General features: G+C 39.6%; 9 protein-coding genes across 9 annotated transcripts; 6 read left to right on the forward strand and 3 right to left on the reverse strand.

Moving 5' to 3' along the window:
• Window positions 1–495: 495 nt before the first annotated feature.
• On the forward strand, window positions 496–5877 carry L201_000140 (uncharacterized protein; the record flags this gene model as incomplete). The annotated part of the gene is made up of 18 exons (XM_066215944.1): window positions 496–564; window positions 748–886; window positions 994–1094; window positions 1166–1222; window positions 1324–2326; window positions 2385–2466; window positions 2528–2899; window positions 2969–3104; window positions 3157–3338; window positions 3402–3555; window positions 3616–3732; window positions 3794–3985; window positions 4038–4064; window positions 4123–4369; window positions 4421–4992; window positions 5050–5189; window positions 5254–5530; window positions 5614–5877. The coding sequence occupies 18 exons, from the start codon at window positions 496–498 to the stop codon at window positions 5875–5877; spliced, it is 4131 nt and encodes a 1376-aa protein (XP_066072041.1).
• Window positions 5878–6926: 1049 nt separating this feature from the next.
• On the forward strand, window positions 6927–7830 carry L201_000141 (uncharacterized protein; the record flags this gene model as incomplete). Its single annotated transcript, XM_066215945.1, has 2 exons — window positions 6927–6954; window positions 7034–7830. The coding sequence occupies 2 exons, from the start codon at window positions 6927–6929 to the stop codon at window positions 7828–7830; spliced, it is 825 nt and encodes a 274-aa protein (XP_066072042.1).
• A 198-nt stretch (window positions 7831–8028) lies between these two features.
• L201_000142 (uncharacterized protein) lies at window positions 8029–8486 on the forward strand (the record flags this gene model as incomplete). Its single annotated transcript, XM_066215946.1, has 2 exons — window positions 8029–8052; window positions 8112–8486. 2 exons carry the CDS (start codon window positions 8029–8031, stop codon window positions 8484–8486), a joined length of 399 nt encoding a protein of 132 aa, XP_066072043.1.
• A 160-nt stretch (window positions 8487–8646) lies between these two features.
• L201_000143 (uncharacterized protein) lies at window positions 8647–10635 on the reverse strand (the record flags this gene model as incomplete). The annotated part of the gene is made up of 4 exons (XM_066215947.1): window positions 8647–8850; window positions 8925–9248; window positions 9347–10058; window positions 10127–10635. The coding sequence occupies 4 exons, from the start codon at window positions 10633–10635 to the stop codon at window positions 8647–8649; spliced, it is 1749 nt and encodes a 582-aa protein (XP_066072044.1).
• A 473-nt stretch (window positions 10636–11108) lies between these two features.
• L201_000144 (uncharacterized protein) lies at window positions 11109–15619 on the forward strand (the record flags this gene model as incomplete). The annotated part of the gene is made up of 12 exons (XM_066215948.1): window positions 11109–11170; window positions 11255–11420; window positions 11490–11996; window positions 12050–12097; window positions 12165–13376; window positions 13435–13545; window positions 13602–14288; window positions 14359–14785; window positions 14900–15152; window positions 15224–15343; window positions 15412–15470; window positions 15540–15619. 12 exons carry the CDS (start codon window positions 11109–11111, stop codon window positions 15617–15619), a joined length of 3732 nt encoding a protein of 1243 aa, XP_066072045.1.
• Window positions 15620–15900: 281 nt separating this feature from the next.
• On the reverse strand, window positions 15901–18068 carry L201_000145 (uncharacterized protein; the record flags this gene model as incomplete). The annotated part of the gene is made up of 9 exons (XM_066215949.1): window positions 15901–15931; window positions 16012–16078; window positions 16159–16178; window positions 16286–16585; window positions 16661–17121; window positions 17218–17387; window positions 17502–17834; window positions 17923–17955; window positions 18020–18068. 9 exons carry the CDS (start codon window positions 18066–18068, stop codon window positions 15901–15903), a joined length of 1464 nt encoding a protein of 487 aa, XP_066072046.1.
• A 504-nt stretch (window positions 18069–18572) lies between these two features.
• L201_000146 (uncharacterized protein) lies at window positions 18573–22091 on the forward strand (the record flags this gene model as incomplete). The annotated part of the gene is made up of 9 exons (XM_066215950.1): window positions 18573–18686; window positions 18744–18766; window positions 18827–20434; window positions 20494–20599; window positions 20671–20752; window positions 20828–20957; window positions 21020–21373; window positions 21457–21535; window positions 21600–22091. 9 exons carry the CDS (start codon window positions 18573–18575, stop codon window positions 22089–22091), a joined length of 2988 nt encoding a protein of 995 aa, XP_066072047.1.
• A 194-nt stretch (window positions 22092–22285) lies between these two features.
• L201_000147 (uncharacterized protein) lies at window positions 22286–23350 on the reverse strand (the record flags this gene model as incomplete). Its single annotated transcript, XM_066215951.1, has 4 exons — window positions 22286–22752; window positions 22820–22885; window positions 22952–23197; window positions 23305–23350. The coding sequence occupies 4 exons, from the start codon at window positions 23348–23350 to the stop codon at window positions 22286–22288; spliced, it is 825 nt and encodes a 274-aa protein (XP_066072048.1).
• Window positions 23351–23949: 599 nt separating this feature from the next.
• L201_000148 (uncharacterized protein) lies at window positions 23950–25934 on the forward strand (the record flags this gene model as incomplete). Its single annotated transcript, XM_066215952.1, has 8 exons — window positions 23950–24213; window positions 24362–24493; window positions 24565–24648; window positions 24725–24804; window positions 24886–25026; window positions 25106–25294; window positions 25426–25597; window positions 25689–25934. 8 exons carry the CDS (start codon window positions 23950–23952, stop codon window positions 25932–25934), a joined length of 1308 nt encoding a protein of 435 aa, XP_066072049.1.
• Between the last annotated feature and the right edge of the window lie 92 nt (window positions 25935–26026).

Below are 26026 nucleotides of genomic sequence, written 5' to 3' on the forward strand. Positions count from 1 at the left end.
ATAGTTACAATTTTACAATTATAGCAAACATCAAGTGGGATGTTGCAAAATTTATGAATATGTTGAATCCGCTTTTATGATCATTTATCCGAGACTGGGCGCAGTGCACTGACCCCTGCATTCTTCCGTTGGAGCTGCTTTTTTTTTTCTTTTTGTTGTGACTTGGCATGGTGTCTCTGCGCGATCGGGAGGAAAAGATGATGCGAGATGAGATTTCAACATTACCAGTCGCGTCGAGCTATGGCCTAGACAGAGTGTTTCATAATAATCCTTCGTTGGATATTATACTTGTCATTCCTTCTTACCTTACTATTTTCAGGTCGACTAAACAACAACATTGAATCAATTGACATCTTGCAGAGAAACCAATGCTAAGACTTTAAGGCTTCTTGACAGTCTTTTCAAAACCTTCTTGAAAAGCGACTTGAGGTGAAACATTGTATTCTCATGAAGATATACAATAATCTACAATAATAAAACAAGGTTGAAAACAAAATGTTGAGTGATAAAGAATTAGAAGAATCCGCAAGGAAAACTTTGGGTCTTGACGAAGAACCTGATAAGGTGAGTTTTCTTGTATTGAAGAGGGGAACTCCACGCAGTTATGCTCGTCAAGGTTTTTCGAAGTTTACGACACTTCTCCCTTCCCTTCCTCTTCTGATTCGATATTGGATTACATGGTTTTTGTTTTGAGCCCGACAGCTTCTGACTGGCAATAACTGATAAAATCCACACCTACCTATATAGCCTACACCTCAGTTTTACCTTGAATCATTTCGAAATTTCAGCAAAACATCACCATACGATACGAATTTTATTATAGAATTTGCTAATCCAAAAAAGAAGAATACAGAATTAGGTGGAAATGGTTTTGGTGTTATAACTTGTACGTTCTCATTTACTTCTCATATTACAACAAACTTGTATACAATACACGAATTATACGGGATCAAAGAGGATCATACTAATACCCATAAACGTATTTTTTTGTAGGTATGGAAGATTATTGCTGGAAAGATATCATACTATCTGCTGACCCCCATAAAATCGATGGTGGTAAGCAAGATGGGTTTGGTAGTTTCTCAGATTATCAAGTAAGTCATAGATTGATCAACAAACAGTAAATCGTTTTCAGGTAGATAGCTGACCATAACTCGTATTGTAGGATCACTGTAATGAACCTGATCATAAAAGAGGAAGGTCCGAGCGTTGTAATCGATTAGTGAGTCATCTTGATGTCTCACATCGACGTCAATCATCCACAAACGAAATCACGTCAAGTTGACTCAACTGAAACACAATGTCTATATATTGCATTTTCAGGGTATTGATGATAGAATACTACCAAAAACAACTTCTTCTTCTTCTTCTTCTTCTTCTTTTTCTTCTCGTCCACCATCATCTTTCGAATTGCCTTCTACCTCTTCTTCTTCCTCGTCATCTCGGAAACCTGCATCATTTGAATTCCCTTCTTCTTCTTCGGCGTCATCAACGAGATTTGGTCGGAAATCTATCTTGGACGAACCTGCTTTGGCGGGACCATCATATTCAGCCAACATGGCCTCATCTTCTAAACCCTCTCGAGCAATTCCACAGAGTAGTCCTATACGAGAAACATTTAATCTTCTTGATCGTAAACCTAAATGGGCATCAACTTCGCCTCCTCCTCGATCAGCTATCGATATCAAACCATCAACATCTATTCAAGCTAGAGCTGGACCATCTTCATCAACGAACCGACGAGGGTCATCCATTGAGGTCATTACCATCTCATCATCCTCACCCGTCGGATCTGACAACGAATTTGATGAACTTGCAGAAGATACTGATGAAGATGATATTATAGCTCTGGATGAAGATCAAATACCTGACGAGTATAGAAAGGTCACCAACAAAGATAATCCAATCCCCCTTTCGGATTCAGATTCAGATGATGGGGAAATCACAATCAAAGATAGAGGGAAAGGTAAAGCTGTCGTTAGGACAAATTCTAAACCTCTTGCACCCATCTTCAATTTGTCACAATCTACTCGCAATGCAAAGCCTGAACCCAAAGATGCAGTAGAAATGGTTAGAGATGATAGTGGCGAAAGTATTGGACAAAAACAAAAATCCTATGATGCCATCTTTAATGTCGATACCCAAAATCAAAATAAGGGAAAGTCGAAAGACAAGGAAAGTTCAAGACCCGGGCCAAGTTCTAAACCTGGTACAATACAAGCTTTATCAGCTGAAGAAAAGATGAAGTTGAAGCGGGAAGCCGATACTCCTACACCCACTCCTCCTCCTGCAGTACCGCATAATGATGTGAAACCTAATTTGAATGGTAAGTTTGACGAGCAGGAGCTAGAGATAAGCTGACGAGGTCAATTGAGCGATCGTAGCCCACAATGCGCCAGTAAATCCCATGACCAAAACCGCATATTATACAGCAGAATTCTCTTTTCTTCGATCCGCTGCAGTGCAGTAAGTGATTTATCCATCGTAATATTCAGGGGAAAATAGACTGACTTTATTGCTCAATCAGGATGAAATGTCGTACCAACCCTGATCTCTCTCTTCTGGTTAACAGTCGAATAAGAATACTTTCACTCTTGATGAACGGCGTTGGAAGTCGAGAATACCTCGCACCATCATTTGCCCTTCTTACTGCATTGCCAGAATTGAGATACCAAGGTCCGCCTTCCCTTATTAATCAGTTAAACGCAGCCCGTAGTCAACCTATCGTCAATGGTCTACACAATGGGTATGCAGGAGGCAATATGCCAGGCGCGTGGAATGGTCAAATACCATTACCAGGTGGTGGTATGCTTCCTAACGGCGGAGATGATGATGACGAGACCATGGCGGACATCTATGGTCGCTATGAAGAATGGGACAGACCAAGAACCGATCAAGCGTGAGCCGATGTTGCGGTTCTTCCTTTTGCTCTTGGACTTTAGAGCTGATCTTGCGATTCCCACATCAGATTACACACCTACTTTGACGAAAATATGAAAGACTTTATTGAGGATATAACGGTTGAGCAATCTCTCGAACGACTCAATTTAGTCTCCCTTACCGACCGTCTACCTGATTTGAAGATAGAGCTTTTACCTCATCAAGTGAGCTTCTTTCTCGTCTATTGCTATGACCATACTTACACTCCTTACTCAGGTACTTGGAGTTGATTTTATGCTCGAAAAAGAACGTAATCCAAAGCTTTTAGGTGGAATCAATGCGGATGCAATGGGTTTAGGAAAGACTGTTCAATCAATCGCGACCATCGTTACAAATCAAAGTGAAGATCCTAAGATCAAAACAACCCTTATCATTGCTCCTTTAGCACTTCTGACTCAGTAAGTCTTGATCGAGTATCGCTTGAAGAGAGACAAGTGTCGCTGACCATGCTTATCGGGCAGGTGGAAGAATGAAATAGAAAGTAAAACGACCGCCGGCTTACTCAAAGTTCTCATCTACCATGGACAGAAGCGAATCAAGAGTACAAACAATCTGAAGAAGTACGATGTAGTTCTCACTACTTACGGTACCTTAGTCGCGGAAGCGGGACCCAAGGTATGTTCTCCGTTCTTTACGAATTCGAATAGACGGTGGCTAACAATCTTACTTGACCAGGAAAAACGTGCCAAGAAGGATGGTAGTGATGCGGAAGAAGAATATACAGATCTTAAAAAACAAGGACCATTGATGAAGGTTCAATGGTACAGAGTTATTTTGGATGAAGCTCACCAAGTAAGCCTCACGTTATCTAGCTTATCTACGTTGTGCACGGTCACTAACTGCTTGATCTAAGATTCGAAACAAAAACACGAGAGCCACAAAGGCTTGCTTTGCTCTCAAATCCTATTTACGATGGTGTCTGACTGGTACTCCTATCGTTAATACCTTGGATGATGTGTACCCGTATCTACATTTCCTCTCCATATCTCCATCCGCAGCATGGGATCACTTTAGAGATCATATTTCTCGAGTTCAGAAAAGAAGAGTGAGTTGTTCGCCTCGAGATTTGGTGTCCTAAGCTAACCTCTCTTTGACAGCCCAAACTTGCCACCAAAAGAATGCAGGTAAGCTACTCCATCCCGCACCCTCACATTTGCGTGTTATACTGACAGTGGGTGACAGGCCATACTTTTACAATGTTGTATTCGGCGACACAAGGACTCCGAGTTGAATGGCAAGAAGCTTCTGGAACTTCCTCCGAAAAACACCAATGTCGTTGAATTGAGGTTCACTGACGATGAACGACAAATTTACAATGCTATTGAGAACAGGTTTAAGGTCCGCTTCAATTCATTCTTGAGAAGAGGTACCGTCATGAAGAATTATAGCGTAGTATTAGTGATGTTGTTAAGGCTTAGACAACTGACGTGTAAGTTTCGGGTTGATCATATTCAAGCCACATACTAACTGTTTCTGCCAGGTCATCCATGGCTGCTCCGACGAAACCCAAACGATGGAATTCATCATGACGATATGCTGGTCTCCGATGACGATTTGTTGAATGGAGTCGAAGCCGTAAGAGAAGACGATGAAGGCGAAGTAGCAAGGGCTATGACTTTATGCGGACAAGAAGTAGTCGACCGGACCAAGCGGGTACTTGCCGAAAGAGCAGTAAATCTCGACACTGCACCGGCCGATGGTGACGAATCCTCTCGTGAAGTCGAATGTACCATTTGTTACGAATCTCCTATGGAGGACGAAAGAATCACTCCATGCGCCCATTCCTTCTGTAGTACCTGTATCTCAGAACACTTCAATAACCCTACCATGGATCACGATCTCACCGACCTAGATATATCTCATGGCAGAAGAAAATGTCCCATGTGTCGAGGAATCATTGAGAGAGGCAAGATTTTTAGAGCAGATGCCTTTAGACCTCAAAATGAAAGAGCAGAAGAAGAAGGGGTAGAAAACGATATTACCGCTAAATTCGAAACCAAAGGTGATGAGGATGAATACGAAGAAGGTGACGTGAAAGGGAAAAGAAAAGCCGTGAGTCGACTGTTGTGCCAAGGCTTGCTAGAGGGTTGATTTGGTCGCATCATGTAGAATGGCGATGCTACATCACGTTCATCAAAGAGGAAAAGGAACGAGATGCCAACTACGAATTGCGAAGACCCACTTGCAGATGTAGCGGACGAATTGGACATGGATCGTGTCCCACCTTCAACCAAGATGGAAAGGCTTGGGTAAGTATAGTCCGCTACTTATCATCTTGAGTTGTCATGACTCCAACTGTGTGTTCATTCTTAGCGATCTGATTCACGAAATCACAACCGACAAAGACACCAAAAATGACAAGATTATTGTTTTCTCACAATTCGTCCAATACATCGAACTCTGCTCTCTCTTCCTAACTCGACAGGGTGTCGACCATGTCAGATATATCGGTGCAATGAACCAAGAAGAACGTACAGACGTTTTGCGAAAATTCGAGGTCAATCTCAAAGACGATCCAAAATCTCCAAGAGTTATTTTGATGAGTCTGAAATGTGGTGGTGTAGGTCTAAATCTTTGCGCTGCTAATCATGTGAGTTGTGCTTTTTATACTACTTCGCTCTGTATATATGTGTTCCATCAACGTCGCAATTGCTGCTGATACCATGAAACTAGGTCATCTGCCTCGATCTCGCCTGGAACGCTGCAACTGAGAATCAAGCTGTAGATCGAGCACATAGAATTGGTCAAAGTAAAGCTGTGCATGTACATCGGTTGATCATTGCGAATACAGTTGAACAACGAATCATGGAACTTCAAGAGAAAAAGCAAGCTCTTAGTGATGGTGCTATGGGAGAAGGTGGTGCTGGTAGATTAGGCAGATTGAGTGTTAGAGATTTGATCAGGCTATTCGATGTTGGGGGAGATGGAGAAGATTAAACGTCAAGCTTAAGAGAAAAGCTAAAACGGAGTTTTGTTATAGCGAAGCAGTTGTATATTGATGTCACTCATGTCCTACATTTTGTACAGTGTTTGTATAGCCAGTTTGTTATATTTCATATACTGTAACCTTTTAAGACAGCGGGATTTTTCGAAGTGGCGGGGAAGGAGGAAGAAACCGGGTCTTTCACCATGTGATTCCTGTATATGCATTTAACATGTCATGTCATGTCGTGAAATATTTACCTCTGCAGTAAATACATGCTGACGCCGTTAACTAGCTCCTCCGAGGCGTACCTTGTCATGATGCCAAATCGATAACTTGCGAACCTCGGCGACTGAACACACGTCAATGATCACTTCAACGACGGATACAGTAATAAATATAACATCGGAAGACAAGAAATACATCGAACTCAATAACATCGTCGCATAGAGTAATAAGGCTGAACTCTATAGCAGAATCATCGGAATTGCCATCAACTTCGCTTAACATCGTCGAACTTCGACAAATATGGATGATGGAATAGACACAGAAAAAGGTATATAAGAAAGGACGTTCTAGCTGAATAAATTGTACTTTCCTCGTCGATCTTAGTTTGTAGTCATTCTTATACATTGTAGTACACTTGCTTAGCTTGATTTATGCTACTGTTGTCCTATAAATCTTAAAGACTCAATTTCGACATAAATAGTAGGGCCTATCGCTAAATGAGTGTACGTTCCCTGACATACCTCTATGTTCTCACGTGGACCTGCTAAAAGAGAAGTCTTACGACCTTTGTTGATGTTCTCCTTCTGTTCTTTGACCTTTTGAGGCCAGCTCTGGCGAGCTTCTGAGAAGCCTATCACCTTCTGCACCTGATCCTTTATCACGTAAAGTGTTGATTGTAATATCGTGTGTACGCATTTTTCTTTGGACTCCGAGTAAATGTACAAATGTATAAATGTATAAATGTATAAATGAAAGATCCATGACAATTTATATATTTTTTTTTTCCCCGAACCCTCATACTCTCAAGCGTTTCTCACAACATAAATTAGATAGAATGAACAGCAAAGATCGCAAAACAGAAGGTGAGCATTCACACATTCAACCCAGTATAATGTACACGCTCGACTGGTCAGCAACCTGCGTCTCCATATATTATTCTAGGTGACATTGCAGCGAAAGCTGTTTTGGAGTTAGCTTCAATCATATTCGATCGCGATGCAGCTACTATCGACAAAATTAGTCAACGACTCTCCGAATACTCTGATGGTGAAAATACGTTCCTGGACTATTATCCTATAGAGATTGGTAAAAATATCAATGAGATGTCTACCAACCTCGCCACCGCTCAAGCATCAGCATATGACAGAGCTTCTCTTAATTCGTCCAATCAGAAAAACGTTGAAAGTAAATGGTGGAAATATCAAATTCCTTCAGAAATCTATGATGGATTGGCCGAAATCAATCAAAATTCTAAAAGGATGGAAAGAAAACTATCAAGGAAGGAACCTCTCAATAGGAATTCGATTGAAGAGAATCAATCTAGACTGATTGATCAAGGCAACAACCTAAGATTGCTAATCGAGCAAAAGAAGTCACAATTACAAGCTGAAAGAGGCAAGAATAACCTATCTAAAACGTTTTCGCGAAATGCAACAGCCAAGTGGAAAGATTTCAGTGACAATATGTCAAGAGCATGGAGTAGAATTTCACCTACTTCATCTCTAACCACAGGTAATCCAAATAAAAATAACTTTGATGATACTTATGGAAATAAGACTTCACAGAGACTGAAGATTGCTACGAGTAATGTACCTGAATTAAGTGGTACTTCTGATGCCTGGCAAGAAAACTTATCATATGATTCAGCTTCAATTGCTAGTCCAATGGGTAACATCGTTATTACCGGACCACCAATTGATGAGAGAAACCAAAAGTTCAGATCAGTTTCTCTACTTTGAGAGTAGCTAGTAATTCACTCAAAGAATTGGTCAAATCAGAAGAGGGTAACCGCGAAAATAAGACAATTTTCGATATTCCAGTTCTGATTGATGGTTTAAGACCTTTACCAGCCATTTTGAAATACAGGTTTGATCAAAGTAGATCATCTCATTTGGAAGATAGATCTCCTGAGTGGAATGATATTCAACATACTGAGCATGACGGGCTTTACAGATTCAGATGTAAATGACATCAAAGCGTTTAATCAATGGGAAAAATCGGTATATTCAGGTAATTACAGAGGTGGTATAACTGGATTCAATGGTCATCTACATCAAATGCAAAACCGATTTCAAATAACCAAGTTAAATTAAATAACGTCAAGTTCAACCAACCTAGAAGGGTTCTTACCGATTCTTCCGCAAAAGCAGCTTGGAGCAAAGAGGATCTATCAGAACAAATTGCAGTGTTGACCTCTGTACCGCCCGTGGCTTCAAGTACTTCGAATACAGCTATTATAGAAAGTCAAATGGATGTAGGGTATGAAACAGCGAATGAAGGTGAATCTTTCCAAAACTCACCTGACTGGAGAGAAAAATCTCAAGAAGAATTTGAACCTAGTCAACCGGTCAGAACGTTCACTGACGACTCAGCAAGAAGGGCTTGGGGTGCTTAATCTTCAGGACATCCCAAAAATCTCATATGCTAGCTTTCAATCTGTCGGGCCACACTCTGTTTTTCGTTCACTTTATTTTACACTATTATATATTTCCATAAGATTGATTGGATATGCACTTTCAAATCAAGTGACAAAGTTGTTACATAGGGCACTTTTATCACCTCTCTCCCTCTTCATCGCTATCCCCCAGCGCGAATTGGTCTTTCTCATCTACATCATGTTTTTTACCATCTGTCCTGTCTCGTGAAGTACTTCTGAGGTTTCTAGTTTCTTTGACATCTAAAGCAGCGGCCAAACGTATCAAAAGATCACCTTGTCTATCGATGGTCTTCCTCAGACTGTCTATCTGTTCCAGTAAGACCTGGAGACGTTTCAATTTGGATCAGAAACATTTCATTCGTGTTTATGGTTAAAAGAACAAAGCTCTTAACTCACATATTGATTTTTAGCCAATTTGACATTTGTCAAATCACCACGCTGTTTATCAGACATGGTAGATATTTCCGGACCGCCATCCCACATTCGAGGTAGATGATTCAATCCTCTAGTCGAAGATGCGGAAGAAGAAGGAACCATCCCTCCCGAGGATGGCATCGGTGAGATAGCCCGAGCTCTAGAAGCAGAACCCGAAGCTGAGGCTAAAGGTGTAGGTGTATTGGAAACCGTCGATAGTAGGGGAGCAGATGTACTATCCGTAGGTAAGGAGGTTGGTGGTGGAGGAGCATCAAGAGATTCCCGAGGGGATGCCATATTGGAAGGCTAGATAACAAGAAAGAAGTTAGGTCAGAACAAGTCAAACAGCTTTTCATGGGAAGGAACCGGTAGATAAGGTAGTTGGAAGGGAAATATCCACTTACTGGTTTAGGCACTTGTCTGGTCATAGCATCGAAAACAATAGCGAAATTTCTGCCCAGAACAAAACTTGGTAAAGCAATTAAGAGTAGACCAAACATCAAAAGTGGAACTGTAATCAATTTTCCTAAAAAAGATTTTGGGGTAATTTCACCATAACCAACAGTTGACATAGTTACTAAAGAGAACCAAGCTGTTTTAGGTATTGAATCGAATTGAGAAGGATCACCATCTGCATCAATAAATGCTCCTAATTGATTATCCCATGTACCTCTTTCTGCAAAATATAATAATGTTGAAGATAAAATCAAAACTAATAAAATGAAAAATGATAAAGCTAATAAAGCATCTTTTGATCTTCTTACAGCCACATACATAACTTCAATAGTTAATAACATTTGATTTTGATATTTGAATGCTCTAAAAACTCTTAATAATCTTAATGTTCTTAAGATTGAAAATCTAAATAAGATTGATGTATCTTCATTTTGCGCAACTTCAATATAATACGGTAATATTGCAATTAAATCTAATAAAGCAAAAAATGATGTTGACCAATTATAATACATTGTCCAACTATCTGAATGTGCTAGAGATCTTGCTAAATATTCAATTGTAAATAAGATAACAATAAATGTATCTAGACCAAATAATGCTCGTGTAGATCCTGGATCAGTGTGAAATGCTGGTAAAGTCGATAACGTTGTCAAGATAGCACTAACGTAGTACATTGAATTAGCTAAGGGGTTGCACCATTGTCGAAGTTTATCAGCTAGACAACATACCTGAATATGATAGTACCAGTGACTCCAATATGTATAAAGAAAGCTTCTCTTCCACTATTCGGTTCTTCTAATAACAAATATAATTTCCGTTTCCATCTCGTTTTCATTCCTTGTGCGATAGCGAAATGATCTTCTCCTTCATCGTTAAATCCCAGTATGTGACCAAAATCTGGCAGGTTGACTTCTTCTGAATCATTCATTCTCTGATCTTCTTCACTGAGAAAAGCATCTCTATGAAGTCGTCGAGGTGTCATGATATCGTCTGGTGAATCTGGGTATGAATGTGTCCTAGAATCTCGTTTTCTTGGCGTCGGTAAACCGGCGGAAGGAGCGGAAAAGAGTAAGTTGGCTGTTGATGTAGTAGGATGAAGGGTTAATGTTCTTGCTTTAGGTGCAGTGTTAGGTGGTCGACGTTTTGATGGTCCAGCTTCAACATCGGATAATGATGGTAGCTCATACTCCTCCGCTGGAATAGGGCTTGAGCTAGAGCCAGGAGGATAGGTTGACATTCTGGTTGCGATATATTTGAACGGTGATTTTGAGCCTTCAGCGAGATCTGTCAGGGCTTGTCATCTGAAAACCTGTTTTGCAATCGAGTTGTGAGAATATGTCGAGCGAGTGCCTGTCAATGTGAAGATGAAGATGAAGAGATATAGTGAATAGATAATCTTTGAATTTCAAGGTTATCTGCTTTTACCGTTTAATCTTCGCGTCAACATCAAAACACGTCCCGACCGTTCGGGGAATCGTTGTATTACGTCAGCACACAAATTGCGGAAGTAAACTTCAATCTCCGTCATTCACTCATCAACGATTTCTTGATCCTGCATTTTACAAGCTATTTATCTGCTATTTCTATTGTCTCCTCGCACCCGCTTGATATATTGATTCACTAAAATAGACCTATAGCATCACCTTGGGTCCTATAGAGACATTCACTTACACAATTGATTGATTGATTAACCAAAAAGAGGAATATACAATGCCTCCAAAGAAAGGTGCCAAAAAAGGTGGAAAGAAGAATGTAGACGATGATGAATTTTGGTATGTAAATCAATCAATCCTCCTTTATCGCAGTTTGTGGGGAGTCAAGCAGCTGATCAGTTTGCCACTCATTCCACAAAACAGGGAAAAGAAAGAAGCTGCCATAGCCGATATCAGTGTACCTAAAGATGAAGAAGACGATGTACCGCAACCTGCCAAATCAGGTAAAAATAAGAAAAGTGGTGGTGTATTTGATCTATTAGATGAAGGGGATGCTATGGATGACGATGATGAAGGTGGCGATCTGATGGTAAGCTAAACGATCTCTGTCATTTTGCCAGAGAGCTCAGCTGACATCGTTTCTATCTCTGGTTTCTAGGCTATGATTCAGGCAAATGCCGCAAAAAAGAAAGATAAAAAGAAGAATAAGAAGAAATACGATTTTGATGAAGACGAAGAAGTAGCATCGCCAGAAATCGACACAAAACCAAATATGGACGATGAATGGCCGGAAGATGATGTCAAACCAAAAAAGGGAAAGAAAGACAAGAAATCTAAGAAGAAGGCTGTCATAGAAGAAGATGAAGATCAAATAATGGATAACGAAACTCCAGCACCAGCAGCTGAGCCAGCTACAGCAGTAAATATAGATGATGAATGGCCTGAAGAAGATGTTAAACCAAAGAAAGGCAAAAAAGGAAAGAAAGGAAAGAAACAAGTTGATGAAGAAGAAGAAGATTTAGATGCTATACTTGAAAAAGCCGCTGCTGAAAGAAGAGCAGCTGAAGAAGCTGCAAAAGCTGCCGAACCTACACCTGCCCCTGCCGCTGAACCTGAAGCTGCCGCCGATGAAGATGAAGAGGCTGAAGACGGTGGAGCTCCTAAAGTAAGCAGTCCAAGGCTATCACGGATTATACGGTTTGCTAATCTTTCACTCAGATCCTTACTAAAGCTCAGAAAGAAAAGCTGAAGAAGGAGAAAGAGAAGGTAAGCTATTTCCTGATTCGCTCCGCGGTTGTAATCATCTGACAATGTCCTACTTCTATGTTTATAGGCTAAAAAGAAGGCTCAAGCCGCAGCTAAAAAAGCTTCTGCTCCTACGCCAGCTGCTGAAGAACCTACACAATCTGCTCCTGAACCCGCCGCCGAAGCTGAAGAAGATGAAGGTGATGAAGAAGCAGGTGGAGGTGATAAGAAAAAGAAGAAGAAGAAGAAGCCAGCTGCTAAAGCTGCTGAACCTGCTCCTGCAGCAGCTGGTAAAGGAAAGAAGGTACCGGCACATATCCTTGCTATGCAAGCTGCTATGGAAGAGAAGAAAAAATTAGAAGAAGAAGCAAGAAAAGTTGAAGAAGAAAGATTAAGAAAGATCGAAGAAGAAGAAGCACGATTAGCAGAGGAAGAAGCTAGAATTGCTGAAGCTAAAGCGGCAAAGAAAGCTAAAGAGAAGGAGAAACAAGCTAAAGCTAAAGCTGAGGGTAGAGCTTTGACACCTGCTCAAAAGAGAGAAAAAGCTGCTGCAGAAGCTAGAAAACAAGCTATGTTAGCTAGTGGTATGGTAGTTGCTGGTCTTCAAGAAGGTGGTGCCGCCCCTGAAGCTAAAAAGAAGGTTGTGTATGGTAATAGAAAGAAGCAACAACAAAAACCAGCTGCGAAAGAAACTGCTACTCCACCTCCGGAACCTGCAACCCCTGTTCCTGCTCCTGCTGAAAAGAAAGCTGAATCAAAAGCTGCCAAGGAAGACAGCGAAGATGATTGGGATAAATCAGAAGATGAAGCTGCGGAAGTTGAAAAGGTCGTTGCTGGTGTAGATAAACTCAAGGTAGAAGAATCAGAGGATGATTGGGATAAATCGTCAGATGACGAAGCACCAGCACCTGCCGCACCTAAAGCCGCTGCTCCTGCTCCAGCCAAGAGTGCATCCGCTCCTGCTGATAAAGCTACACCTGCTCCTGCTGCTCCTTTAGCCGATGCTAAAGTTGCCCCTAAAGCCAACGGTAAAGCTCCCGCCCCTGCAGAAGAAGAGGAGGAAGAGGAAGAGTCATCTTCTGAAGAGGAGTCATCTGAAGAGGAAACCGATTCCGATGACGATTCCGATGACGAATCGGACTCTGAAGACGAGGCTGCTGTCAGAAAAGCTGCCGCTCTGGAGAAAATCGAAAAGAGAAAACAAGCTGCTCAAGCTGCTGGTAGTAAAGAAGACCTTAGATCTCCTATCTGTTGTATCTTGGGTCATGTAGATCACGGTAAAACCAAATTGCTTGATCAAGTAGGTCAGACTCTTTACACATCCCGATGACCGTGCTGACCAGTCTTGTTTGCCGCAGATTCGTCAAACTTCCGTTGCAGAAGGTGAAGCAGGTGGTATCACGCAACAGATTGGTGCTACTTTCTTCCCTAAATCAGCTATTGTAGAAAAATCAGCAGTAGTCAATACTGTAAGTGTTCGTGCAAAACCAAGAATTTACCATCACTGACAATCTGATATAACCAGAACAACGAAACTGAGGTTAAAATTCCTGGTTTACTTATTATCGATACTCCTGGTCACGAGTCCTTCTCTAACTTGCGAACAAGAGGTTCATCATTATGTAACATTGCTATTTTAGTTGTCGACATCACTCAAGGTCTCGAACCACAAACAATCGAATCTATCAACTTACTTAAGAAAGGTAGAACACCATTTATCGTAGCGCTTAACAAGATTGATAGAATGTATGGATGGGAACCAAAGAAGAATGCAGGATTCAGAGAAACGTTGAATTCTCAAAAAGCTTTCGTTAAATCCGAGTTCGAAGATCGAGTCAAAGCTGCTAAACTTGCTTTCGCTGAACAAGGTTTCAATGCTGAGTTATTTGATGAAAACAAGAATTTGGGTAGAAACATTTCTTTAGTGCCAACTTCTGCTATTACAGGTGAAGGTATTCCAGATATGCTGTTATTATTAGTCAAATTGACTCAAGAAAGAATGAACGCCAATTTAATGTATATCTCAGAATTAGAATGTACCATCTTAGAAGTTAAGATCATCGAAGGTTTAGGTACTACAATCGATGTTATTTTATCAAATGGTGTAATGAAAGAAGGTGATAGAATTGTTCTTTGTGGTTCTGATGGTCCTATCGTAACGAATGTTAGAGCTTTATTGACACCTCAACCATTACGAGAATTGAGAATCAAGGTTAGTTTTGGCAGACTCTTTGAACCGTCAATGAGAAGTGAACAAACTGACATTGATTTTGTTTCCATAGTCCGCTTATGTACATAACAAAGAAGTCAAAGCAGCATTAGGTGTTAAAATATCTGCACCTGGACTCGAAAAAGCCATTGCTGGTGCAAAATTATATGTTGCACACGATGATGATGAAGTTGAAGCATATAAAGATATGGCAATGGATGATCTATCTTCATTAGCTAAATTCGTGACAAAATCAGGTAAAGGTGTTTGGGTACAAGCTTCAACTTTAGGTTCATTAGAAGCTTTGTTGACTTTCTTACAACAAATGAAAATTCCTGTTTTCAATTTCGGTATTGGTCCTGTATATAAATCAACTATAGTTAAAGCTGGTATAATGTTAGACAGAGCTCCTGAATATGCTGTTATAATGGCTTTTGATGTTACAATCGAGAAAGAAGCTGAAGAACTATCTAAGAAAGCTGGTATGAAGATCTTCTCCTGTGAGTTGACAAATTTTTACTCTGCATCTTCCTATCAAACTTCTCTTCTACCTGATATCCGCCCATAGAGGTTTGTCTACCTGAATACCGGCTAATGATCACTTATTCACTTAGCAATGGTTATCTACCACTTATTCGATGCATTCCAGAAATACATGGCTGAAGTACAAGAATCAAGACGAAAAGAAGCTGCACCAAATGCAGTATGGCCAGTAAGAATGAAGATCTTGAAAGCTTTCGCACACAGAGATCCTATCATTTTAGGTTGTGACATCATTGAAGGTTCAATGAGAGTTGGCACGCCTGTTGGTGTAGTTAAAGTCGATAAAGCTACTGGTAAACGAGAAATCATAACTTTAGGTAAAATGTAAGTCCACTTTTTCTTCTCGATTAGTTTTCAAAGTTTCCCTAACTGATATGAACAAACCATACTTGTAGTACATCATTGGAAATCAACCATAAACCTTTCACGATAGTTAAGAAATCTCAAGTTGGTGCAGGTGTAGCAGTCAAAATTGAAAGAGCACCTTATCAAACCGCTAGAATGTTTAACAGACAGTAGGTCATCATTAATGCCCCGACAGTGAGAGGCTATATGGATGGCTAATATTCATAAAATTCTACAGTTTCGATGAGAAAGATGAAGTTGTATCGTTGATAACCAGACAAAGTATTGATACACTTAGTAAGTATCTCATGTTTCGCAAGACAACACTGAGTACTAGTGCTAATATGATATACTTCTCCCCTGTAGAAACGACATTCAGAGATCAAGTCGAAATGGGAGATTGGGCAATAATCAAAAAGATGAAGACTGAACAAGGTGTAGCATAAACAACAAGCAATATGCCGATTGTTGTTACATTTCGATCATTTGCATCTTGTCGCCCTTTTTTCAGTACAACGACTATTGTATCTTCCGTTTCTATTCATTATTTCTAGCATATTCTGTTTATCTGGCATATCGTTGTTCTCAATTGATCTAATTTACCTATGCATGGATATTTTCCATTCTCAATTTGGAAGTAGAAAAATAATGCATACAAGGGTAAAATTCTGAAAAGCTTTCGATATCTACTGTTGGGGTCTGATATAGTCAACGGATATCACTTTTTCTAGGTTCTATATATTCTGATCAATCGTTGACTATCGGCAAGAGAAAGAGGATTGATAATTAGTTTAATAATCGAAATTTCCTTGATAATTTCGAAAAGCCACGAGCTTACGACGTGACGATTCTAGTTCTACATAAAGGACATTCTTGACTCGTGGCCATGATTAAATCCGAGCAATCTATAATCAAGGAGAAGGATCAGCGAATAGTGTACTTCCCTACTATCGGGATTCTGTCAAGAAGAATCTGTTGGACTTACGAGCACACATGCATAAATGACTAAGAAGAAAAAAACAATTAATCATTTGTATCAGTACAAGATATCGGTCAATTGGATTCACAAAAGAGTATAAAAGCCCGAGATTAAATGGTGTGAATAGACTTACCCGCAATCCACGACAGCTAGAGTAGCTTCTTCGTCTTGACAAACTACACATAAACCTCTTTCAATTTCTGGCATAGGTCCAGTAGGTACTTTCTTACTGTCCGATACACTTCCTTCAGAACCTTCTACATTCTCCCCATTGACTTCCGATTTGTCTGAGTCTGGTGGTGTCGAATGACCATTTGGAACAGGAACTGAACTTGACATTCCAGCTGCTAGACGTTCTTCTTCTATTCTTTGTCTTTCTAGTCTTTTTCTTTCGTCGACTATCAATTCATTGACTCGGTCTATAAGTTGCTCTCTGTAGGATTCACCCTTATTAGCATCGTAACGGAATATTGTACCTCCTTGTGTAATTAAGATCTACTTCACTTACTTCTCTAAAACCTGCTTGAAATCTACTCTAACGTGATTCTCGTATAATATGGCCTTCAAAGTACCTATACTCAATGAAGCCAAATACGACTTCGGTAGACTGACTAAAGACAAAATGGTAGGTACTGGTGGAGGAGGTGGAGCAGGAGAAGCTTGTGGTTTAGGTGTTGGTGCAGGGGGTCTAGCTTGTTGTTGCTGTGGAGGCGGACGTCGGGGTGTCGGTTGAGCTGGCCTTGGTGCGTAATTAGTAGTAGGGGGAGGTGGTCTGTAAGCGTTTGTGGGTGGAGGCGGACGTGCATAAGCTTGCGTAGGTGGTGGAGGGCGAGAGTAAGGATATTGAGCAGATGGAGGAGGGGGTCTAGCTTGATTCTGCGGCGGAGGTGGTCTAGGACGAGGAGTGGAAGATGGGGTCTGGGAGGGGGTTTGACCATATTTGGGTACAGACCTTCGTCTATAGTAGCTCTAGAATAGACGAATGGTTCCATTCAGTCAGCTCAGATGCCTTCGGTTCGTCTAGCGGTAACACTCAATCATGATATGGTAGGAACATATACTCACTTCAGCTTCATGCGATAAACAACCTGTATTTGGATTTCTAGCTCTTATGACAGCTTGAACGAAATCTTCTTTCTCTTTAGGTCCTATACAAGGTATATTATATGCGGCTAAATATTCTTTCAATCGTTTTATAGGTAATGCTCGTAACTGAGTCAAATTGGCAGCCGTCACTGTCATTTCACAACAATATTGATCAGTGTTGGGAAAGGTTCGGCGAGATTAGGTGGTCAGACCGACACAAATCACTGAAATAATAGCTATTTCGCTTCCAGCATCAAGCTTACCTTGTAGCATAGTTAAACAAGGTATACAAACACTTTCGACCTCATAACCACTTCCTACACCGTTATTATTGTTGCTAGAGGACTTTTCATCTAAACCTAAACCTTCCCTCAAACCTTCTTTGATTTCATTAAATATACTTGCTGGACCATTACTATTATTATTTGATGTTGATGAGCTTGATGAAGAAGATCCATTTTGAGATATGGAGCTTTTGCGAGGCATCAAAGCTTGACCATCAGATAAACAATTTGAACAATATTCGTATCCACAATGTCCACAAACATGTTTACGTCTAAATATGAAGTTGAATTCTTTATTACATTGTCTACAATCTATCCCATCGATCATCAGTCATCTCGTTAGCTTACCCATATAGACACACTGTTGTTCTCATCACTCTCCGCAAGTCAAACAACTTACTGGAAGATTCCGTTATCGGTGGCGGACCAGATACTATAAGCCCATCCATGGTCGATAAGCTGTGTGTCCGATAATGTCACAAATAGAGAAAACTTACATATGGGCAAGCCAGGAGGAGGTATCCTAGCTGGACGCTGCGACTCCATACTTGTTCCTTGACTGACTGATGAAGCAGAAAAGATAACAATGTTGATTAAAACCAAATAATCGACAAAATAGCTTATTCAGCTTTGACCGTCGGGCTTAGCTTGGAACGATATATAAGATCAATGCTGCAAGGAATGCTAAGATGTGAAAGTGTTGTTGATATTTGAATCGAAGAAGAGCGGAGTAATGAAAGAGTGTAAGGAGTTTCAATGGAAAAGATGCGTCTTATATCGATTTGTCTAGATGAAGAAGATAAAAGACAGGATTGACAATATAATGGTGATCTGATATAATGAGCCAAGGATGACGCAAAACACGCTTACAATGACCGAAAATGGCCCGGAACATATATAATAGTAGGACACGTTATAAAGCGGTACCATTGTTTTGGTTATCCTCATGCATGCAATTTCCTCTGCTTCACTTCTCAGTTGTCAATATACTTTACTTGGCGGTACAGCTATGGACCCGGCAAGTGAACAGGGAAGATATTATAGCATACAATGACATCGCCTGATGTATCTATGTTGGAAGATGCAGCCGCACCCAAAAACGATAACGGTCTAGATGTAGATTTAACCTCAAGCGTAGAAGATAAGTGGAGACCGTATGATACTGTAAGCTAAGCAAAGTGGAATGACAATTGTAAAGCTATTGCTGATGGATGCCTGTAGCCAAAAATAAGGCATATCACAGGGTATGTACTGCTCAGCGGACCAACTATCTCGACTGATAGCTAATTCAATTGTTATAATAGAGTCCGAATTCACCAATTAACTTTACCTGAATCACTTTCTTATGCTTCGAAGTTAGTGTCTACCTCGAACGAAGACGATGCAGAAGGATACGTATTATCGCCATTAGGGGAATGTTCTCGAAGGAGGAGATTAAGTAATTCATCAACCACTTCATATCCTTTTCCAGGTCGGTCAATTGGCTCAGATAGAAGAGAACGTTCCTCATCCACTTCAACTGCACGTCCGAATGATCCTCAATCTCCAACTATATCTTTACATCATACTCTACCTAGATCGACAACAACGAGAGTTACCAGACCTAGAGCACCTACTTTAGCTGGTGAAGCTATTGAGCATGGTAATTCTCATTCTCAAACTACAGGAACATCATTATTAGGTAGATCAGGGAGTAGAGATGAATATGACAATTTGGATGATATACAACAGCAGCGTAAGCCATTAAGATGTTTTATTGCTTTTAGGTTTCCAGATACTAAACCAGAGCTGGGACACAGAAATGAAGGAGAAGAAGATGATTTACCTAGAAGAAGAATCAAAAGTGATGAAAGAGATTTAAGGACAGTAAATGGAATTGGTGGCTTTGCAAGTAGACAAAAATTAACAAGAGGAAATTTATCAAATTCTGTATCTAGTTCATTACCCAATACACCTATAAGACCTTCAATGAGAGATACAATATCAAGTTCCTTGTCAAACTCTTCAATCAACCAACATCTTCCAGATCATGATCAACCTCGCTCCAGGACTATATCATTAACAACACCAAAAAAAACAAAACTTGATGGTAATGATATTTATGAACATGGTAGATCATTAGGTAGAACCACATCTAGAATAAGTGATACCGCTTCGATACATTCCACAAATAGTTTCAGATCACCTATACCATCTTCGTTTAGATCACCTAATTTAATCGGTAAATCAAAAGCCAGTTTAAGTATAAGTCATCAATCTGCTCATGCGCAAAATCAAGCTCAATTTTCTCCTACTCAGGAAACTCGTGCAGATACTCAAATCGAGGAGAAGAGTGATAAAATAAACGGATCAACACCAACGGAAGACAAATCTCTAGTAAAGAAAGATAAGAAAGAAATGACATTAAGAATCAAACAAAAAGAAAAGGCAACTAAACCTGTACAACAAATTCAAGTCCCATTTTATATCTCACCGATTCATCCACCATCAACAAATCCAAGATTTCTAAATTTGGAGATAGACGATTTTGCAAATTGGGTAACTTTGAATGAGTTTTCGAAAGATCAATTTATATTAGAAATCTGGATTGAATTGCCATCTATCAATAGCTTCGGATCAGCCGATGGGATTGAACAGAAAAGTAATTGGAAAAAATTAGATGGTGTAGGTGGTTTAGTGAATTTATCAGATTTAAGAATAGGTCCAACGAAAGAAATTAACGGAATTGAATTTACACTATCACATAATCCGAAAGAAATATATCATTTACCATCGACGGAAGAACTGGCCAATCAAGATAATGACAGTCATCATAAAGATGTTAACTTACTTAGTAGAGGTAAAAGTATTATGGAAAGAAGTTTAAGAGAAACTAGAATGAAAAGAGGTGTAGGGTTCGGTGGACTACATCAGTCAGTTAGATTTTTATCGATTTTATCGTTTGAAAAGCCGTAACTGATTCCGTATATAGATTGATCAATTTACAAGCTGTTATAGCTGATACTGAGAGAAGTATTGAACAAGTACGGAGAAAGGTGGATAAATTGTTATTGAGAGATAGTGATTTGAGGTGTCTTGTATGTATACCATTTCCCCTAAATAGTAAATAGAGCCATAGTGAGCTGACACGACATTGAACTGGCCGTAGAAAAGAGAAATTTCGGAACGCGAATCAAGGGTAGAATGGTTTGAAACTAAGGTGAAGGAAGTTGAAAAGACTACAAGGGAGAGTAAGTGATCAATTCCTGACGAAGAGGCCACAAGAAGAACACAAATTAGACTGACAACTGATATGTAAATTGTAGCTCAAGCGCGAATAATTTTGAAGCAACAGAACAACGATACCAGACGAGATAACTTGGATGGAGCAGAAGAGGCTGATGAGCTGAGGAGGGGCAGAGGAAGGGATTTAGAAGAAGAAATCGGGAAGATCGAGTAAGTCGAAGTTCACATACTATTGCTCCTTTTTTAACTGTAAACTAATCTGAGTCATATAGAAATGAAAGATCATCACTCTTACCTCAAATCCATTCTTTACGAGCTCATCATATCCAGACTCTTGATCTCCTTTTCCCTATTCAACCATTAGATCCATCTCATCTGTTATATACGATATTAAATGTGCCACTACCTATACCTATCGGATCCAAGGACCCCGCACCACCATTAACGATGACAGAATTCAAAGTAGATGAGAAAACTACCGCAGCTGCTCTAGGTTATGTTGCTTTGATAGTTCAGATTCTAGGTAATTTGGGTGGAGCTACAGGCGGATTGCCATATACGTTGACTTGTGCCGGGTCAAGAAGTTCCGTAAGAGACGGCACGGGTGTTATGCAAGGTCCTAGGTCGTAAGCAGTATTTGGTTTTCGCATATTTGTATGTCATAGGACAAACAAGTCAATGTAGCTGATCGTAAAATGGATCGTTGCAGATTCCCTCTTTATGCCAAAGGTGTTGAGAGGTTCAGATATGAATATGCCGTGTTTCTTTTGAACAAGAACATTGAAATGGTAAGTTGCTCAAATTTGTGCTGATTGATCTGCTAATGAACTTGCTTTCTCTTGAGTAAAATAGTTAATGCAAGAATCAACAATTCGTTTACTTGATTTAAGACATACGTTACCCAATCTCAAAAATTTGCTATTGACATTATCTTCACCCAATCTACCACATCAACCTTCCTCATCGATCAATAAAAGTAGAGTTGGATCGAGATCAGGATCTTACAGATCATCTACGCCGACTTTATTTGGTAGTAGTAGTGGAGGAGGAGGGTGGAGTCGAAACTCACCATCTTCATGGCAAAATCAAAATTACATCAACCTAAATCGATCGGTATCACCTACAAGTGAATCCAATCAAAATCGAAGTCCTCTCAAATCGCACACTCATCTATTGAATCCAAGTCCACTTAGACCTCAACAAAGCCATCAGAACAAGAAGTATGGCAACATCAAGAAAGGAATCGATTTGACCAGTGAAGCAGGAACCGATAGGGACGGGGAGAAGATTGACGAGAACGAGATAAGTTCACAGTCAGCCATTGAAACTGATCTTGTAGCTTGATAGGTCCAATTACCATGACATGGGGATTCACCCGTATAACTCGCAATTTGTAGTGGTGCATATTATACATTGTTTCTTTCATGCATATAATACACTTTCTACCGGGTTTTGCTACTTTACGATATGACTATATATAATATACAACCCTTGAGAACCAGACTAACCCCTTTTTCATTTAAAATTGTAATAGTTGTTTAACCCAATCTTGGTTGTCCGGGAGTAGCATAAGGATCTCTCATTTCATTTTCTTCTTCAACTTCACCTTCTAAACCTCTTCCTTTAGGATATCTTGTTCTTTGTTGTGGTATTCTTTGATTTAATTTAGCTAATTCTTCTCTTATACTATTTTGACTTTGATTTTGATTTTGATTTTGATTTTGAACATCTCTTCCATTTTCTTGTTTTATTGGATCAAATCCATATCCAGGTGGAACGTATCTACCTGTACTTTGCATTCTAGATTCATTTTCAGGTGATCTTAAATCCCTTGGTGAATTGCCTCCGAACGCAGTAGCATCTTGAAACATCGTATCTGAAGGAGGAGCATTATCTGACATTTCACCATTAGCCATTGAATTTGCTTTTGCTTGAGCTCTGATTTTCAATATCTCTGAAACTAGTAATGCACGTGATGATGAAAATGATATGAATGCTGATGAGACTATATAGAATTGGAGTAGACAGATATTAGTTTCCGTTCACGATTCCAAGTTCTCTGTTGAGCTCACATAAGAATGTCAAGGATAATGCATTTCTTGACGGTGTTTTGGGCATAAATCTTTTAACCAAATAAGCTATATCGCACCAAGAAAATATCAGCTCAAATTGAATGTGATCTACACCATTAAAAGAATACTCACTCAAAACACCACCACCAATCAAACCAGTAATCATACCTCTTTCAGTTGTTCTTTTATTCAACCTCTTATAATCTTCCAAAGTCAATATACTACTTGCATGTGAATTACCCAATTCAATTGTTTCTTGTTCACCTGATTTGGGATCGAATAAAACTAATTTTGGCATTGGTGAACGTGGTTGTAAAGATCGATCATTTGGATCTGTACGTTTATTGGACATTTGTCCATCTATAGGTGTCAAGGAGCCTATATATGTTATGAACATTTTTGTCAGTTATTAATGTGTTAATCCCATAATCATACCTTGATACGATGATCCTTTCAATAATAGTGGCAAGAGAAAGGAGACATACCATCGTCGATCGGTGTCGCGGATATATCAGCTTCTCTCAAAGGCATTTTGGTGTGATTGTATCGATTATTTGTTGCAGTAGTAGTATCAATGAAGGTATATGATCTGTATATAGGCTAGTGATGTTGAATAAAAGATTCAGAATATACACTTGCAAGCTACCTGTTATGGTTTCTACGTCACCATAGGCCATCTCATCATCATCGGTAACTTGTAACTTATACCTCCACTCTCTTAAGCCCCACTTCCGTCGGAAAGCGGGAATTACAGAGGAGCGGGATCAGATTGTTGCACTAAACACATACACGTCTGAAAGGATGGTGGTCCGCCCAGCGAAGAAATCTCAAAATGAATGGATAAAGAGGTCTGTTCATAGCATATCTTGTTGCTTTATACTTTTTACCACTCTTCAACATATTCACATATTGAAGGGATACCTATAACTTGATCTATCAGCCTGCTGGAATAATTGAGAAGCGATATCTACTTCCTCCTAAATTTCCTTTAGAAAATCGATAACAGTGTATACAACCAGGTCTCTCTCACTTGAAAAATCATAACGACCAGCTCAGCTTCATCATTACTGAACATACCGGCTTCGTCCTTATCCTCCCATTATACGACTCGGGACCCCTTATAGCCCAAGATGCCAGCTCATACACCAATCCCTTCAATACCAGGTATAGAACAAACTGACCCAACTATAAAATCATTTCTAACTCAAAGAGTATCAGATTTATGTGGATTAAATTCAAATAAGTTTCCAGGTTCACAACCTGTTTCATTTCAATCTTCTTCATTAGAATTGTTAGAAACTAAAGATTTTTGGGTATGTGAAAAATCGGATGGTGTTAGAATATTAGTTTTTATTGTTATGAATGGTATGACTGGTAATCAGGAAGTCTGGCTAGTAAGTGTCTCTCTATCTCTCTTTGTTTCTCATTAAGCCGAATGATGGCTTTACCTCTTTGGTAATCAGCTTGATATAAACTTCGAATATAATCCCTATATATAACTATAACAAGTACTTAACTGATGTCTGCCGGTAATACCTATAGATTGATAGAAAAGAACGTTATTTCAGTATACAGAATTTACATTTCCCACATTGGGAGAATCGTGGTAACCCCTTAGGAGAAACTATATTGGATGGTGAATTGGTTATTGATATCGATCCGAAGACAGGAACGGTGAGTCTCGGCTGTCGATCCGCAACCATCTAGTTGTACTTAAGCTGAAGCAGATTCTCGAACTCATATAGGAAACATTACGGTTTTATGCTTTCGATTGTTTGGTATTAAATGGTGAAAATATAATGAAGAAACCCTTGTTGTCACGTTATGGTGTAAGCTTTTCTATCCTCTACATCCATATCTTCTGGAAGAGATGAGAAGCTGACTTTAACGTATTATCATTATCAGAGACTTCGTGATTGGGTAATAACACCTTTCCAAAAATCGTTACGGGATTTTCCGGAGTGGAAGGATGCTTTACCATTTGAGTAAGCTTAGTTGATGTCTTCAACCCTGAAGTATGCTTGAAGCTGACATTGGTAATCATCATTCCGATATTTCATTGATAGGGTTGTAGCTAAAGAACAAGAATTATCATACCATCTGGGTCATGTACTAAATGTACATATACCGAAATTACAACACGGGCATGATGGTTTGATTTTCACTTGTTGTGAGACGGAATATGTACCTGGTACGGATGAGAAGATGTGAGTGGTCTTTGCCTCCTGTTCAGTCTTTTTCGACTTTGTCATATTCGACTGATATAGAATTTTGATGCGGTTATAGCCTTAAATGGAAACCACCTTCAGAAAATTCAATAGACTTCAAACTTGAATTAAGGTTCCCACCTTCGAGCTCGAATCACGATGAACCAGATTATTACGCAAAACCTGAATTCTTACTATACACATGGCTAGGTAATGATGATTACGAATATTTCGATATGATGGGAATGGAGGATGAAGAATGGGAAAAGTGAGTGGCCCATCTCCCAGCAACGCCTTTCCTGGTTCATTCCTTGTCTCTACTGCTTTCCCTATTGTAACATTGTAACAACGTTCAACTATGAAAAATACCTTGACTGATGCTTGGTAAACGTGTTACAGAATGAAAGAATCAGGTGAACAGCTAGATGATCGCATAGTTGAGGTAACATGGGATACGGATAACGGATATTGGAAGATGTTGAGAATCAGAGATGATAAAAATAATGGTAATCATAAATCTATTGTTGATAAGATATTAGTTAGTATAGAAGATGGTGTAGAAATTGAGGCTGTGAGTAATCTTTATTTGTCTCTGTTAAAAAACCAACTTTTCGATCGAGGGCAATGTCATCTAACATATTACCTCGAATTTGCCGTTTTAGCTATTATCAAGAACAGATTCCATACGGAATGCGTGGAAAAATCGACAACAAGCCAAAAAGATGGGTGGTGGTGGTGGTGGTCAACCTCCACCTCAACAGCAGAATAATTCAAATCAACGTAGACCACCCCAACAAGGTCATTCGCAACCCCCTACACCAGGAGGAAATAGAATATCAAGTCAAGGTTATCCAATAACGCCTGGACATAATCAAGCTCAAGGTCTGGTAGCTGGATTGAAACGTTAACAACTTCGCTCGAAATGGCGAATGGATTGTGTGTAGATATTGTATTCCCAATAGTTGGTATAAGTGTTGTACATTATATACATATTGTTTAA

Source organism: Kwoniella dendrophila, chromosome 1, assembly GCF_036810415.1.
Source record: "Kwoniella dendrophila CBS 6074 chromosome 1, complete sequence".
NCBI classification, from domain to species: domain Eukaryota; kingdom Fungi; phylum Basidiomycota; class Tremellomycetes; order Tremellales; family Cryptococcaceae; genus Kwoniella; species Kwoniella dendrophila.